An 18,357-nucleotide genomic window follows, 5' to 3' on the forward strand; every position below is an offset into this window, starting at 1 on the left:
GTAACTGGACTGTTCCAGGTTTGCTCGGCACAGCCGTAGAGACACGAAACAGGTGAAAGCGAAAGAAGAAGCTTTATTTGGTTGGCCAAGCAAAGGAGCACACTGGAAATTGAGTCACCAAGATGGCTGTCAGAACAAGAGCTCGAGGAGTTTATATGGGTGAAGTAAATTGGATCTGGGGTCTTCAGGAACACCTGGAGGTGGGGCCAGCTTGCTGATTGGTCTGGCCCGAAAAGGCATTCCCAGGTCAGTCTGGCCTTTCTGCGCTTGCTCAGTCTAAAAACTGGGGGCAGGTCTCGCAAACTGGATCTTAGGCTCGAACCTCTTGCTTCTGAAAGACTTGCCCCAATCTTGGGCCACTAAAGCTTGGTTCTGTCCAGTGGGAGAAGAGTTTCGGGGTCAGCCAGAGTATGGGATCAATAGTTCTGTGCATGTCAGGCGGGCCAGATCTGTTCTTATCAGTTTCAGCTGGTCCTGTGACCCCAGTCTCTTGTTTTCCTCAACTTGGCCAGAAACAGGAAGCATACCTAAATAAGAAGATAGCTTAAAGACAGGGAGTTAGTTCCTATGTCACAGAAGATGGCAGGCACAGCCCTTTGTCTATTCAAGATGGTGGGCAGGCTGCCAGTCTCATTAACAACAGATGATAGCTGCTGATCTCAGCAGGCCCTGAGCATTACGTACATTGTCTTTGCTACAACTCCAGTGATCTTATCATCTTTCTCTCCTAGCATGTAGGATAGTTTCTGAGACTTGTAGCTTCTCCATAAAAGTCCTTTGTCTCTGTACTAAACTAAAGATTCCAGACAAGGTGCCTAACAATTCTGCCAACCCTTTGGTCTCAGGGTGTTAGTGTCTCAAATGGACTCCTAGTAGAATAGAACTGGCAAACCCAGAGAACAGTTAGTTTTTCCTCCCTTCCCCCACCTTGCATTTATTTTCCTGTTATTCTGTTTGAGTACTTAGCAAAGGGTTTTTGCTAGAAAGAATTGGCAGAGGGTGATTTTTTTTTTTTTTTTTTTTGCCTTACCTCATTCATTTGAGCAGGAGCAGGGCATCCCTGGGGAACAGTGTGGCGGTGGCAGAATGAAACAAGTTTAAAAGTTAAACCTAGGAGGACAGAGTTAGAGCCACTGAGACAGTTGACCCTCCTCTGGAATACTTTTTCAGAGATTCTAGCTCCAAATTAAAAATCAAAATTTCTTGGATTTCTCCTATTAAGAAAGGTGATAATACTCTTATGTCTTACTAATCTCACCCGATAATGATCTCTCCATTCATTTTTACTGGGCTTCATAATTTTCATCCAACATATATTTATATATTCTGGATTACATTTCTTTATTTCACACATTTTTTTTTTTTTCTTAGCTCCTATGTATGTTCCTTGAAGGTAATGGTCATCGTTCTGACTTTTTTTTGTTTCACTATCTCCAGTGCTTAGCACAGTGTAGGGTACCTGATCACTGTTTACTCACCTGTATTGTAGAGTGGTATGCTGGGAATGATATACTCTAGATATACTCATTCTGACTCTAGGTGGGCTCAAGGTAGCAAACGTATTACATTATGTAGAGCACTATGAGATCTTGGCAAGCATGAGTGTGGCACAGAAGTCCATGAATATTGCTCTTAAAAGGCATGTGCAACTGGGACTACCATATTCCCTGAAAAGCTGGTTTAGGGCTAAAAACACCACCATCTACTTTTACCTAGCTCCTTGAAATTTGTTATTGTTGTTGTTAGGTGCTGTCAAATTGGTTCTGGCTCATAGCGACCCTACGTACAACAGAACGAAACACTGCCTGGTTTTGTGCCATCCTCACAATCATTGTGAGGGCTTGAGCCCATCGTTGCAGCCACTGTGTCGATCCATCTCGCTGAGGAACTTTCCCTTTTTCCCTGACCCTTTACTTTACCAAGCATGATGTTCTTCTCCAGGGACTGATCCCTCCTAGTAACATGTCCAAAGTGTGTGAGACAAAGTCTTGCCATCCTTGCTTCTAAGGAGCATTCTGGCTGTACTTCTTCCAAGACAGATCTATTCGTTCTTTTGTAGTCCATGATATATTCAATATTCTTTGCTAACATCATAATTCAAAGGCACGAATTCTTCTTTGGTCTTCCTTATTCCTTGTCCAGATTTCACATGCATATGAGGTGATTGAAAATACGATGGCTTGGGTCAGGCATACCTTGGTCCTGAAAGTGGCATCTTTGTTTTTTTTAACAGTTCTTTGCAATTTAGAACTTAGTTGATAATACATTACTCATTTTAGTGTCACTGAATACTGTGCAGGGCAAAGCCCTTTTTTTCCAGTGAAAAACTGGAGTGTGCAGAGACAGAGGACTTTGTGTACATTTACAAAATTGGTGAGTGGCACAGCTGGTATTTGAACCTAGGTTTTCAGCATTCAAACGCAATGTACTTCCCATTCCTCTTCACTAGCTTAGTAGACTATCTTTTTTATATAAATAAAATTCTCTGGGACAAGAAGGACCTGCAGAAGTCATCTCCTTAACTAGAAATGTGGAGAGATAGAGAGGACCCATCTTTGTAATTCAAAGGCTGATAATTCACAAATTTGTTTATCTAAAACACTTTTCTCACCTGGACTTTCCCTTCCAGAGTTTGGGAAAAGAAACAGAAGCTGGGAAAGTGACAAGAGTGCTTCCTTTTTAGTAAAAAAGGGTTAAAATTCGACCCTTTCAATATTTAAGGTGGGCAGAAGAGTCCCAAGTTATCTAAATGCTAGAAACTAGACTAAAAGGCTGTATTCTCTCCCTACTAACTCTTTCACTTACAGGGAAAAAGTTAAGGAGTGTGTGTGTGTGTGGTGTGTATGTCTGGGGGAAGGGTCAGGGAATGGAGAATAGGATTCTTTCCTTCTAACAGGCTTTCTTTAAAAAAAAAGAAAAGAAAAGAAAGAAGTAAAAGTATGGTTCTACTATTAAACCCCATTTATGCTTAAAACATAAACGGAATAGAGAAAGTTCAAAGCACAGAGATGCATGTTCTGATTTGGTTGTTTACCATCAATCAGACCGTTGCTTGGCAGACACTGGATGGTTATGAGCCTGAACAAGCTGAAAAGGGGCAGGAAAAGAAGTGGAGGCAGCATTCTTCCTATTTAAAAGCTGCTTCGCTTGAAAAAAGTTTTCGCAGACTGTGCAAGAGCTGGTGCTGAAAAAGAGGGCTTGCAGAGTCTGCCCTGGGGCTGGTGCTGAAAGAAGAGCCCGCAGCTGACTTCATGGTGCTACAATAACCTTAGACTCTACTTTTCACTCTCAGGAGGACCCACATGTCTAATATTTAGACATGATGGCAAACTGGGTGGAAGCAAGACCTCTCCTCATTCTTACTGTTTTATTAGGGCAATTTGTCTCAATAAAAGCCCAGGAAGAAGGCGAGGATGGTGAGTTTGCTGTTTGCTTTGCTTGCGGTGTTTATTGCACGGTTTGGGAGATAGGTGGAATGTTAAGCCTCGGGAAGAAAGTAAAGAGGAGGTTCTGGTTTGAAGTTGAGAACGGGGCTGACAGATTTGCACCTGGGAAACAGCTCTGAAGACAATCGGGATGTTTGTAAATCCGGAGCTTCTATATCTGCCTTTGGAAACAGTGCACAGCTAACTATTTCTGGGAAAGCTTAGGATAAGTCCTTTTTTTATCCTAAGAATGGGAAGCTTAAAACAAAAAAAGAGTACTTAAAACGGAGCACGAAAGAGACTTTTAGTTTGAGGAGCTCTGCTCTGTAGGCTGGAGTTTTCAGAGCAAGGAAAAGTCGCTGTAGAATCTGGGTAGGGTGGAGTCTTTTTTGTACTGAACTTCAGCTGCTTCGTAAAATTCTTTGTTCAGAAAAACCTCTGCAGCAACTCTGATAGCTCTGATTTTGCTTTGTCTTTGTCTCTTCTTTCTTTTCTCTTTACAGACTTTCACTTCTTTCTCATTTTTATTTATGACCTTAAAATCAGTTTTGCTTGCTGAGAGGCCGTCTCTTTTCTTTTTCCATGGCAGAGACTGATAGAAGCCAGATTTCTTAAGCAGTGGTATTTTCCCACCCTACTGACTTGATTATCAGGACAGTGGTGGTTCTTGGTTGTGTGGCCGAAGGCAGGAAATCAGCATGCCTTATATATAACTTCTTGGCCATGGAGTGATTGTATGGGTATTATCCCTTAGACACAAGTTTTATTTATTTTTTTAAAGGCAAATATTGCCTGGTTACCAAATTTTTTGCTATGTAATTTGCATATATCAGGGTTGGACTATATGGTATGGTTAAACAAAAATGCATGGCTAATCTAGAATATAAGAAAATATTTAAATTATTTCCACAACTATTAAATCCTTACTTTTGTGGTAGAGCTGAACTTTGAAATACAGATATGTACTCTTATGTAATAGGCCATTATAGATTTTCATAACTATTTAACATCAGATTCAAGCTTTTAAAACTTAACATATTTGTTAAACTTTTCTGTTTCTGTCTTCCGAATGTGAGTGTGTGTGTGTGTGTGTGTGTGTGTGTGTGTATTTTACTACCCATCTCTGTGTATCTTTGCTGTAAAGATATTCATAAAATTAATCTAGGGACCACACATTTTAGAAACATTTAAAGAGTGAACATAAGAATCTGGGGAAAAATACACAACAATCAGTCAGGAGTTCCATGGAGGAGGCACTTCCTAGAATCTTGGAAATTTTTATATTAAAAAAAAATTTAGGCAATTTATAAAAGGTAAAAACTCTTAAGTTTCTTTGTAATGGCATGAAAACATGCATTGTTGGAAGGGCAGAGAATGCAATTAAATAGGAAACAGAAGTTAGGAAAGGGGAGAAAAAATTACCATAGAAATAGAAAATTTTATTGTAAAAGCAACAGCTGATTCCTCTTCCTCACTAAAACAAAAAACAAGTTTAACTTAAAGCTTAATTAATACAACTTTCCTTGTTAATTTATTTTAAAATTAACAACTTACTTTTATGAAGTGTTGAAATAATTGAAGATGTGAATAAATGAAAGGAATGTTTAATAAAGTATATGGACTAGCCTATATGTTACAAGACTTACCAAATAGTTATAATTACTCTATAGGTGTTTCTGAAAAATGAACATGAGTTTAATTTTCCTTAATATTATTTAACATAAATGCTAGGAGTGTGATGCGTGATGCAAAAAAGTCTTCAATCTCAAGCCAATCTCCCTCCCCTCAGTATAGTCAAATGGCCTGGAAACTGGAATTCCAAGCAGCAGATTTCATAGAAAAAGTATAATTGCTTGCATATGTATTGTAAAAAAAATAAATTGCTCTATTTTATTAACCAACCTAAGAGAATATATGTGATAAAAATTAAATAGCAAAACAAAGTAGTTATGGCCCTAATTAAAGGTAATAAAGAAAAGATTTCCAGAATCCAGTATATTCAGAACTACTTAACTTGTATTTACTTATTATGCATATTTTGGTTTAAGTTTATGGTGTATGGATACTTGGCAATATTTTAATATCTGTGTTCAGTCATGCCACAAGCTTAAAAAAGATGTCAGAATTTAGAAACACCATGTGATTTTGAGTTTTGGAAGAGCAAGCTTAGGTAAATGCTAAAATCAAAGGAAATGTCTAATGCACAAACGCAAAACAAGTATGTTTTTCAACTTTTAGCTATAACTACATTATCTTATATGTAAGCTATATAACGTGGTATTTACTTTCTGTATAAATATGTCCCCTTGGAAATGTAGAGACCTGTTCTCACATGTAAGTACATATTCACAAGTGTTTTTTCCTTTCATTACATAAAAGTATATTTTCCCTCTGTTTGAATATGGTTATTTACCAGAAATGTAAAACATAAACACACTGCCTGCCCGATAGAAATTCACATAAATGATGAGATAAAAGTAAATAAATTAAGTTTTAGAACTTTTAAGCCTAAAACCTTACCACTTAATTAATTTTAAGAACTGATTTGATTTTTTCGCCTTTTTTTGTTGTGCTTTAAGTGAAAGTTTACAATTCAAGTTAGTTTCTCATACAAAAATTTATACACATTGTTATGTGTCCCTAGTTGCTCTCCCCATGCTGTGACAGCACACTCCTCCTTTCCACCCCAGATTTCCCGTGTCCATTCAACCAGCTCCTGACCCTCTCTGCCTTCTCATCTCACCTCCGGACAGGAGCTGCCCATTTAGTCTCATGTATCTATCTACTTGAGCTAAGAAGCACTCTCTTCACCAGTGTCATTTTATGTCCCATAGTCCAGTCTAATCCTTGTCTGAAGAGTTGGCCTTGGGATGGTTTTAGTTTTGGGCTAACAGAGAGTCCGGGGGCCAGGTCTTGCGGGGTCCCTCCAGTGTCAATCAAACCAGTAAGTCTGGTCTTTTTACTAGAATTTGAGTTCTGTACCCACTTTTCTCCTGCTCTGTCAGGGACTCTCTGTTGTGTTCCCTGTCAGGGCAGGCATTGGTGGTAGCCGGGCACCATCTAAGAACAGATTTGATTATCAAGTTTATAAGGAAACAAAAGGAGAAATTTCTGGAGTTGGGATAACGTTAGATGAAACTATTAAGTAAATAAATCAAGGGAATTAAGATGACAAAATCACATGATGGTAGGTAACATAAACAAGTGAAGTAAGAGTGTTTTTACATCAACAGGGGATGATGGGGCCTGTGGAGAACTGAAGATGCACGCCCACATCAAGGCATTCAAGCTTGATGTTTTAAGAAAGCATTGTATAAGCCAAACAAAATATATCTGTTGGCCAAATTGGCCCCTGGGCCATAAATTTGCAATCCTCATTTCATATTCCTACACTGATGTCCTGGACCCAAACCAACTCTTTTTTTATATATAATTTATTTTATTTTTGTTGTTGATGAGAATATACACAATAGAACATAAACAGATTCAACAATCTCTACATGTACAATTCAGTGACATTGATTACATTCTTCGAGTTGTGCAATCATTCTCACTCTCCTTTTCTGAATTGTTCCTCCGCCATTAACATAAACTCACTGCCCCCTAAGTTTCCTATCTAATCTTTCAAGTTGCTGTTGTCAGTTTGAAGTTTGATCCCATATAAATAGATCTTAAAAGAGCACAATGCTCAAGGCAGACATTCTTTACTAGCTAAGCTAAACTATGTTTAGTTTTAAGAAGACTTTAGGACATATTTTTGGTTTAAGGTTTAAAGATTTTCTCAGGGCAATAGTTTCACACAAACCAACTTGAGATTACTAAGAGATGAGTGGTTCAGAGTCTGTTCTACACCATGGTCTCATGCATTTTTGTTATGTTGGGTCTGCTGTTTATCTCACTGCTAAAATACAAATACAAAGATGTGGGTGTTTAACACTCAGCAGAATTTGGATGGGATCATTTTAAAAGTTGTACAGAATATAAATACATAGCTTAAAGTATTTGTTCACTCCTAAATTAAGTTTCAAATTCACTACTGCTCGCCCTTGTAGGATATACAGAATTTTTTTTGTTGTTTTATTTTTTGATAGTAGATATTTTACATTAGGTTCAGCTGTATATAGCAGGATGCAATAAACAAAATAGGAGATTTCTTTTTTTCTTATGTAAAGAAGCTTTTAGGTAGGCAGTGAAGGGATGGCAGATTGGCTACACAAAGTCATGAGGGACTTCGATTCTTTCCATCTCCACTCCTATATCTTTAGGGTATGGTCCTTGATTTTCTGATCCTATAGGGTTACTGGAGCCCTCATGGCATAGTGGTTAAGTGTTTGGCTGCTAACCAAAAGGTCAGCAGTTCAAATCTACCAGCTGCTCTTTGGAAACCCTGTGGGGCAGTTCTATTCTCTCCTATAGGATCACTATGAGTCAGAATTGACTTGACGGCAATGGGTTTGGTTTTTTGGTATAGGGTTACTGGAGCTCTAGCCATCATTTCTACTTTCCAGGCATCTGGATGGAGGAAGGGAGATAAAGGCTGTTCGCCCATTTTTTTTTTAAAGGAGACTTTTAATCCTTCATAAAATTTCAACTTACTTGTAGTTGGCCGTAATTTATTCATATGATCACACAAAGCTGCGAGGGAGACTTAGAATATAATCTTTTAGGTGGAAGACACTGATAATGTACCCTACTAAATATCAGCAATCTGTTACAGAGGATAAAAGGAAGAATGGCTATTAGGAGACAGCTGCAGCCCTGGCTACAGGGAGCATAAGTGTCATCCGCTTTTGCCAGAACGCAGTTGAGTGACCAGATCCACCTTGGTTATTGTTGATTTCTGAGTAGAGTATGAAGCCAACAACAGTGGGTGGCACTTAACTATTAGGCTGCATTTTCTTTGCTTCCTTTTTCTCTTCAGATACATTTAGAAGTGCATATAATTTATATTCGAACTAAAGTTTTATTTTGAAAAATGTATCTTTATGTGTGTAGATAGGTAGATTGAGAGGTAGATAGTGAGTTCTTCATACTGACAAACAAAATGTAAGCCACCCACAGATCAGTGTGGAGCTAGCTATGTAAAGAATCACCTGTTAACAACATAGATTCTATCCCCTCTACTCCTTCCTAAATACCCTGACTTAGTAGGTTCAGGATGGAATCTGAGAATCTGTATATTTTCAAAAGTCTTCAGGTGATTCTGGTTCACTGGTACATTGGTGAATCACTGTATTAAATCTCTGCCTAGCTCTCTTTGATCTTGATGTGGACCAGTTGGCTTCTGTGTTCCAAGACTACACACTGTGACTTTAATAACAACTTGCTATTCTAGTTATTCCTTTCACTCCCAAAAAAACCTAATTAAAGTCTGTAGATAAACCATTGCAAATAAACCATCATTTATGGAAAAATAACTCAAGACTCTAATCTTCCTCATGGTGGGTTGGGTGAATCCTTGTACTATGCAAAGGACACACATTATTAAAATGTATTTCCAGGAGAATATCTATTTTTCATTGTCTATTCTTCTTCTTTTTTACTTCCTGCTCTTTACACTGCCGGCCTGAAATTTATTGTGTTGATCATTTTAAAAATGTACATAATGCAGGATGTGAGGCAAACACAGAAAAAGAAGCTTTGGGACTTACAATATTGAAATATATTAATCTGTGGCCAAAGAATAATAAAGCAGTTTGCTTTGGGTTGAAGAATAATTCATATGTCATCACTTGGTCTTAATTATTTGACTTGATGTTTTTTACTTTGAGATCACAGCATTGAAAACTTTGGCTTTATATATGTATGAGAAAAAAACCCACAAAATCAAACCCATTGCCATCGAGTTGATTCCAACTCATAGCAACCCTATTGGACAGAGTAGAACTGCCCCACAGGGTTTCCAAGGAGCGGCTGGTGGATTTGAACTGCTGACCTTTTGGTTAGCAGCCGTAGCTCTTAACCACTGTACCTGCAGGTCTCCACTTAAACATGTGAGAGAATATAGTAATGGTAGGAGATATAGACTAAAATTGATAATTATTAATTGATTTAGTGCATAAATTTGGGCAAGTTGTCAAGCTTATATAAGATAGATCTATCTTAAAGTTAAATGGTATCCTTTGATTTGCAAATAATTTTTATTATTTCATAGAGCTTATATCCATGGAACTAGAATATTCATTAAAGATATGCCATGAGACATTATATTAATTTGCTAATAAATAAATAGAAGGTCTTTGAAATTTTCCTATAACCATAAAATCACAGCTTGAAAAAAGTTTTTTGAGTCAGAGTGGAATTGTTTGGAAAATACTGACAATTACTTTTCATCTAAATTTCTTTTCGTATACATTTTATGTGATTTTGTATCTATTTCATCTAAGCTTTATGTAAAGCTGCATCTACTCTCGGTATTCACATAGAAGGGGACAGTCTATCCTATGGAAATTTTTGCCTTAAAAGTGTGACCACATTGGCAACATTGGTGTTTTTATTTATTCATTTTCGATATGTTTAAAACTAAACCCTTGGAAAGAAATCAAGATGTTCCATCTTATACTGAATATATACTTTTAGGAACATTGTATCAGGGCAATTCCAAAAGAGTAATATTTACCTTATCTGCATCATAACTTTCACAGAGAAGGCAGAAACATTAGCAATATTAATAAATTAATGGCACTCTGTCCCTATAGCCATCTGGCAAACAAATGTTGACATGTTTTTTGTTTTTTTTAAATTTATATCTGAGAAGGAGGAAAGGCAGTCTCACAGTTACTTTGTTTTTTATTTTTGGGCCTCTTCTCAGTCATTTCATTTAGATTCATTTACATTTGAGGAGTCCAATACTTCAATGCCTAAGGTCATACATGAGTTGTTAGTTCAGTTTTAAAATGACAACAAAGTACATTCTCAATGGAAACATTGGTTGCAACATAAGCACTATAGACTTGTTGTAGCTTGTTTTTTCAATCAGCAAAACAAACTCTGGCCCAGCCATCCTGTGAGAAAACACCTGGGTTCTGGTCCCGCTCTGCTATTTAGCAGTTGGGTAACCCACAAAGAGTCTTCTCACCTCAGTGAGACTTAGTGTCCTTATCCGAACTATCAGAGAAATAGTACAATTCCCCTGTCAATTTGATGGGACTATTAGAAGGATCAGTTGAGAAATTTACTTGAAGGCAATTCGTTGAGTCTTTATGAGACACAGAAAGTGATATCGTAATTGTATTTCAGTCATCACAGAGACAAACACTAGTGGTGTATTGTGGACTTTCACCAAATCTTTGAATTTGTTTTGAAGCAGCTTCTGGATTTATTCTTCTGTATTTTGTTTGTTCTCCACCTCTTTGGGGATCTGGCTCCCTCAATTATGCCCTCTCTTCTATAACTTATACCACCTCCTTTTCTATTGACTCTTTCCACTTAGCCTGTAATCAGGCTCAGCTCTCCCCCAGTGCCCGCCTCTCACTCCCACCCTCCCTTTCCTTCTTAGCCCAGTTGCTTTAAAGAAGCAGTCCGGTTTTCTGTTACAGCTTCCCATGCCCTCACTCAGCCTACTGCACGCTGACCTTTGCCCCTGCCATCCCACTTAAGCTGGTCTACGAAGATGAGGACTCAAATGTGTGATATTCCAGTGGGTCCCTTTTACCTCATCGGGCCTTTCTGCTTTATTAGATACCATCAACCAGCACTCCAACTTTTCTGAAATGCTACTCTCTGAAGCTTCTCCTCCACCTCCCCAACCTTTTCCTCTCAGCTTCATTCATGGACTCCTTTTCCTCCTTTCTGCCTTAGCACTTTTTCCCCCCAAAGCATTTAGTTCACCGATTCTCTCTCTCTAGATCATCTAGGAATCTTATTCATTCTCAGGGTTTTGCTTAACATCTGTATTTGAGATAATTCTCACATCTCTGTCTCTAACAGGTATATAACCAACTGCCTATTGGATGGTCACTTCAAAGTCAATATACCAAAACTGAACTCATTATCTTCTCTCCAAGATTAGATCATCTTTCTTCTGTATTTCTTATTTCAGTTAATGGCAACATCATCCCACTTGGTCATTCAAGCAAAATTCCAGTCAATCACTAAGTTCTACCTTTTTACCTATAAGTACTTCTTTAATTTACTGCTTCTCCAGCTTTACTTATCTTTATTACAAACGCCACAGTTAAGGCCCTCATCATCTATCTTTAGACTAGTGCAATAGGATCTGAATTTGTCTCCTTGCTTCCCATGTAGCCACTCCCCATCCCCATATACATAGTCCCCCTTTTGTGCCACTTCTGTTGCAATATAAAACTAAAATCTGACCATGCCACTACCTTCCTTAAAGTTTTCCATTGGCTTTCTGCAGAAAGAATAGTGTTCAAGCTCTTAAGTATTGCATACAAGATCCTCCCTGATCTAGTTTGTTTCTAGAATTTTAGTTATATAAGCTGTCATCCTCTGCCTAATACTTGATATTCTAATAATAAGGAATTGCTTGTAATTCCCAACTCTCCACTACAGACACACATACACACAGACACATACACTTTTTTTTTTTTTAACTTCTACTTTTTCAGACTCTGGAGCCCTGGTGGCGCAGTGGTTAAGTGCTTAGCTGCTGACCAAAAGGTTGGCAGTTCGAATCCACTAGCTGCTCCTTGGAAATCCTATGAGGCAGTTCTACTCAGTCCTATAGAGTTGCTATGAGTTGAAATCGACAAGCTGGCAAAAGGTTTTTTTGTGGATTCTACTCAGGCCTATCATCCCCTCATTAGCTGAGCTACATGCTCATTTCTCAGAACACTCAGCACACCTCTCCCATGCATGGAATATACCATATCATATTATCTACTGCTTTCTTGTCTAGATGTTGTTAGTACATAATATAGACTTAATTATTAGACATACTAGATGCATTCCCGCCTCAGTCCAGTCTAAATCACTGTGGTCATCAGGGCTTCTCCCTAGGCCTCCCTTACTCTAAACTGTCCTCTCATGAATCCAGTTTACATGTTCCTGTCAGAGTAGTCATCCTCAATCCATTTTATCTTCCCACTATTCATTCATTCATGTATGAGTAAACTGAGTTCAAATTACAGTTTTGCAAATAATATTTGCATATTCTTGGGTGGTTTTCTTGATTTCTCTTAGTTTCTTTATCTGGAAAATTGAAATAACAATATTTACCTCAAATAATTATTATGAAGACTACCAAGTATATAAAACACCTGCATAGTAACATGGCTCCCAACAAATAGTAGGAGCTCCATATGTAGTACTTGACATCATTCTTACATTACTGTTTAATAATAATGGCAGTAATAACAAATGCTTATTGGGTGATTGTGAGAACTAAGACGTTAGATTGTATGGAAGAAATAAAAGAAACAATTTTTGTTCTCAAAAGATAAAAATTAAGTGTAAAACTTAAAATGCGAAACTTATCTATCCTAATCTGGTCATTTTAACAATTTATCAATATAATTATCTATGTATTAATAAGCTCCTTTAAGCCCATTTAAAATTTTTACTGATCAAATAGAGGGTTTGTTTATTTGGGTTTTTTTTTTTTTTTGTATTTTTTTTGTATTTTTTCTTCTTGTAGTTTTCCTAATGAGAAAAAACAAAAGAAAGTGAAAACAAAAACTTCTTTCCTTTGAAGACTAGCGACCATGAGATTTAAAGTGTTACTCTCCACCCTCCTGTTTCACACCCCCACATATACTTGGTTCCCTGTGATTGTTCCCAGAGTGTGAGCAAGGCAACATGATTCATTCCATGCCCCAGTGCTACTTCATGCCTGTCTACCAGCCCTGTCTGAATTTACTTTGTGAAAATATGATAGTCATAAAAGTCTCTATTTAAAATTGGAAACTTATTTTCCATTCTCTGTTGCTCTGGGTTGCATTTGGAATGAGAACAGTTGCTTCACTGCACAGGGATTTACAAGGCAGCTCCGAGGATGACTTGGATACAGTATTGGGGGTGACCATCTTTTCCCAGACTTTGCAGCAAGTCTGTTCAATTTCCGAAGGCACTTAGATTACTTCACTCCCAGGAGATTATTGTGAAATGGACTCCAGAAAGCAGAGGCTGGTTGCAATGGAGGCATATCGTTCATACTCACCATTTCCTTACTTTGCTATACTTTTCTTTCTTCAAGTTTTTCAAACTTAAAAAAAAAAAAAGAAGAAATGATGGGTTTATCTTGGAAGGAGGGATGCACTTGGAATTTTACCAGATAATTTATAGCTATGAAATTCTTTAATTAAATCTATGTTATTTAACATGGTCATTCTGGGGCCTTTAGCTTTAGATTTTTTTCATTATGGAATTCTAAAAATACGGATGGTTCCCACAGTGAATACAATTTCTTTACAGAGATTTGATAGTTCCATTTATCTTAAATAGGAACAATCTGCTTATTTTTGGCCCTGAGGTTGAAGCGCATTGTAGATTCATTTATGCTAGTTTGAAAGTGTTGTAAGCTTTTTCTTTCTCATTCTTTCACAGTCTTTACACTGAAGAAATGAGGAGTCACAATTTAGTTCAGAGCATCATGTTTCTCACATTAGTGCTAAATTTCAGCCAGAATTTTCAGGGGGGCGGACTGATGGACAGTGAGGTTAACTGATTACAATAGGAAGAGGAACTCCAAGGAAGAAGCTCCTCATTTTCTAGTCTTGGGCTACATAACTTAATCTCTAAAATTTCATCAAAGATGCCCTCTACTTTTATCTGAGGGTGCAGAGGGCACTGGCCATTCCAAGGCATTAAGTGATATTTATATAATAATTTTCTTTTACATGAATTTGTACTGGGGAGAAAAAAAGAGCCAAGAAACATTCAGTGGACTTGAAGCCAATGAATGGAGAACACTAAAAATTCTGTCAAGAAGCTTGTGTTCAATCCTTAATGGCCTGAAAGTGTGATGTCTTTCTGGGCGTTCAGAAAAAAAATCTCTTTTCTCTCCCCAACCCCTTTCCACTTTCCCTTAATCTTAGTAGTTCGGACTCTGCTGATTAGATTTGGCATGTTTTTGTTTATGGCCTCTGTTTTTCTCCTTTAAGCAGAGTAAAACTAAACTGTATTTGGCTGAGAAGCAACTACAGAGATAAATCAATGAATAGACTCAAAGTTCCATTGAAGGTGTTTGTATTTGGGTACATGGAGAGTGATGAAATAAAATTAAATTAGTATGTTTTATGGCATTTTAGTATATTCAGCATAAAAATAAGTATATTTCATAAACTTAACAAAGGTACAGCCCACCTGAGGTACTTTGTGCCCCTTCTACACCTATCCTTGGGTGCCATGTTGCTAAAGTCCTAGGATGAAGAGCAGGTCCAGTTCTGACAAAACATTTTTGAAATAGATGAAGGTTGTTTTATTTGTTTGTTTAGGGAAATATACTTTCAACCTCCTTTCTCTTGGAAGGAAAGGCACTCATGACTCTGAGGTCGTCCTTGCTTCCCCAGCATCTCACACTACAGCTCCACATGGATGTCATCTTCTTAAATTTTGCTTTAAATTAGACTTTTCCTTCAGGCTGAAGCTCCTATTAAAATCTACCTGTTCAATGTCCTATTCATTCTTTCTCGATAGAGAACTATACACGCCATGTGGCCTCTGTAGTTATTATTCTAAAGCACATGTAATACTATTTTTGTTTATTTTATAATTGTTTATTTTGTAATACAAACTTTGCACTGCAAAGCAAGGACATTTCCTTTTAAGATTCTTTTCTGAATATTCTCTGGCCATGAAAATCAGCTGTTGTAGTGGCTCTGGGTGAGACTCCAGTATCACAGATGGACTCTGTAGCTTACACAATACTAAAACCCATTGCCGTCGAATTGATTCCAACTCCTAGCGACTCTATAAGACAGAGAAGAACTGCCCCAAAGGGTTTCCAAGGCTGTAATCTTTAAGGAAGCAAACTGCCACATCTTTATCCCACAGAGAGGCTGGTGGTTTCGAACCACCGATCTTTCGGTTAGCAGCTGAGTGCTTAGCCACTGCACCATCAGGGCTCCTTGCTAACACTATAGGAGGATGAAATATAAGTCATAGACATTCTGCCCTTGTCCACAGAGGATTTCACAATTGTAAACATTAGAATCACATCAAGTCTATGCTAATAGAAACTGAAAGTTGCTGGTAGTATAGTTGAAACTGAAATTTACCCATCAGATTCCCATTGTTTCTAAAGAAAACTTTTGAGTTTCTTTAGGATAGAACCGTATGATTACTGTATTGTCTATGTCCAGTGACAAAACATGGACAACTCAATTTTAGGGAGATACTTCCCCAAATGAAAAATTCTCTGGAACCATTTCAGAGTGGGTGATTTCTTCATTCCCTGACTGCAGTGCCTTCCCTTTTCTGCATTAGGTCATTTTTATTTATTTTTTTTAATCCAATCTGTCTTTTCTCACTGTAAACCTTCAACAGCACATTGAAAGTCACACTTGAGTAGAACCTTATGCTTCTGTGGCAATCAGCAGAATGTGGCAAACAAGAGAGATTGTGTGGAAGGCATAAATCCACGGGAAGATGGATTCTCTGAGGCTACGCAAGCAATACCAATTGATGGTTGGCTCGGATAGCCTCTTTGAAATACAATAAATGTAAGGCTCCATGCTACTTTGGTATGACCATACCTATATCATGTCTTGTGGAATTTATTTTGAGACTTTCAGGAGGTTGGGCACTTTGTGACATTTCTTAATTTTTATTCTTTGATCTTTCTGAATTTCTCTTTTTCTCCTGTATTCCTAAAATATAGTCATTTTCAAAATAAATTAAAAATTATACCACAATATTATATCTCTGTTTTTTTGTGCTAGAAACATATATTCTGTCAATTAGGTCTACAGGCAGTAGGAGCAGAACAATGACTCAGCAGTGAAATTTTTCCAATTCTAGGAAATTCTCTCAGTTCCCAGCTATTATTGCTTTTATACATTTAGAGCTTTTCACAATTAGCAATTCCTATATTTAGAGCTTCTTCTTTCCCATTTACTTTCAAAGAAAATGTTTTTGGAGCCTCACGTTTGAGTCCTTGACTTTGCCACTTGCTAGCTTTCTGACCTTGGGCAAGTTATTGATCTTCTTTGAGATTTAGTTACCCCGTCTGCATATTGAAGTGCTGAATTAAATTGCTTGGCAGTTTCTAGACACTGAAAAAATATGGCTATTTTTAGTACTTTTAGATTTCCTAATTGTACCATTAAAGATTATTTTCTCCATAACCAAAATATGTTTTATCAGATGATTCCCAGTTACTAAATTCTGATAAGAGAAAGGGGGGACTAGTGAATCCTAGGCACCTGGGACAGGATGGAGGGACAAGTATAATTGGGAGGTTTTGAAATTGCAAAAATAAATTTTTATTTATTTTATTTTTTTCTTTTGGGCCAGGGCATGCTCAACTCCTGATTACTCACAAACGGTTAGAAAAAGCAAACCAGCAAAAAACCTGAAAGTTTTTGGTATTCTTTGGTGTTGGGATGCATATTATGAACCAGTATATTTACCATTTAATCTTATTCTTTTAACTAATTGTTTTTCACATTTGGATCAAGTGGTGCTATCTGAGAAAAGTGAAACTGCTCAATACACAAAACATACGTTTACCTTCTTAATATTTTGCTGATGTCAGGATAGGCTTATTTAAAGCCTGGGATAATGTTTTTGTGAGGGTTAGCATGCACCTCTGCCTGAGGAGTCAACAAAGAATAAGGAGCTTTTTGAGCTAACTCAACTTCTACTTGTAATTTAATATGGCAATAGATCAAGATAATATGGGTCTCGAGACAGAAGACTAGAATAAAGTCCTGACTCTTTCCTTATAAATTGGGTGACCTTAGGTAAGTCATTTAATGTGTCAGGCCTCAGTTTCCTCATTTATGAAATAGAGATAATGTTTTTTATTTTTCTGTTTCACACTTTCAAAATAAGAAATCATAATACATGTGGCAATGTTGTGTCAGTTGAAGATATTATTATATTAGCATGCCTTTACTGTGATGAGCAATTAACTAAATGCAAAGAAAAGTTGATCTTTTAGGTAAATGCTGATGTTAATAATCTGGAGGACTGTAAGACTCTTCAGAGAAACGAAAAGAAAACAAAGTTTTTTTTTCCTCTTCAAAATTTAAAACCTTGAACTGAGGAAAGTAAAATAGCCTGTTTATATAACTAGCTACAAAATCTCTCAGAGCCCCAACATAGGAATTAAATAGGAAAACATAAGAATATAGGCTTTGACTTGAAAATAATCAGAACAGATGGAAAAACAAAACGTGATTTTTCTAATATAAATGACTCTTTGCAGTGTCTCTATAAGCAAAAATGTAGCTTCCTGGCAGACGGCTGGATCCACTATTGTTGTCACTTTTTCCCTATTCATCTCTCAACAGGAAGCCTGCCTCAAAATCAAAGTCAAGCTCTAAGTCCCTGTTTGTGGCATGGTATCCTGTTTCCCTCAGTCCAAAGGTGACTTTGAGCTAGAAGTTTAAACTGGTGACAAATATCCACAGCGATCTGAGCCAAGTGGTTAGACAAGGTCCCATCATCCCTCAGGCCTGTCTAGTTTCTGGTATATTTTAAGACCCTCTACTTGTCCAGGAAGAAATATGCAGTTAGAGTGATGAGGGCCTCAACTAAATAGACTGTTATTTTTTTCATGAAATGAATTGTTGAAATAATTTTAAAGAAAAGCTTCTAAATTAAAATTGGACCAGGACACAGACAATCTGCATTCTAATTGCAGCTCTGTCATAAGCTCACTTGGTGATTTTGTGTGAAAGTTACTTAAACCCTCTGGACCTCAGTTCCCTCCTTTATATGACATGTAATATATTATCCAGGGTCGAGTCCTACTCTGAAAGTCTGTGACTATAAAAAATTAACATGAAGCTAATTCGAATAG

At 37.3% G+C, this 18,357-nt stretch overlaps 1 protein-coding gene across 1 annotated transcript in view; it reads left to right on the forward strand.

Annotated features, from left to right (window-relative positions):
* The first annotated feature begins 3,043 nt into the window (after positions 1 to 3,043).
* Positions 3,044 to 18,357, forward strand: part of COL5A2 (collagen type V alpha 2 chain) — a 167,043-nt gene continuing 151,729 nt past the window's right edge. The window contains exon 1 of the mRNA XM_004385591.2: positions 3,044 to 3,416. Coding sequence (XP_004385648.1) covers positions 3,320 to 3,416 — 97 coding nt within the window. The 5' untranslated portion in view covers positions 3,044 to 3,319. The remainder of the gene's footprint in view (positions 3,417 to 18,357) is intronic.

This window comes from Trichechus manatus, unplaced genomic scaffold, assembly GCF_000243295.1.
Source record: "Trichechus manatus latirostris isolate Lorelei unplaced genomic scaffold, TriManLat1.0 scaffold00142, whole genome shotgun sequence".
Lineage (NCBI taxonomy): Eukaryota > Metazoa > Chordata > Mammalia > Sirenia > Trichechidae > Trichechus > Trichechus manatus.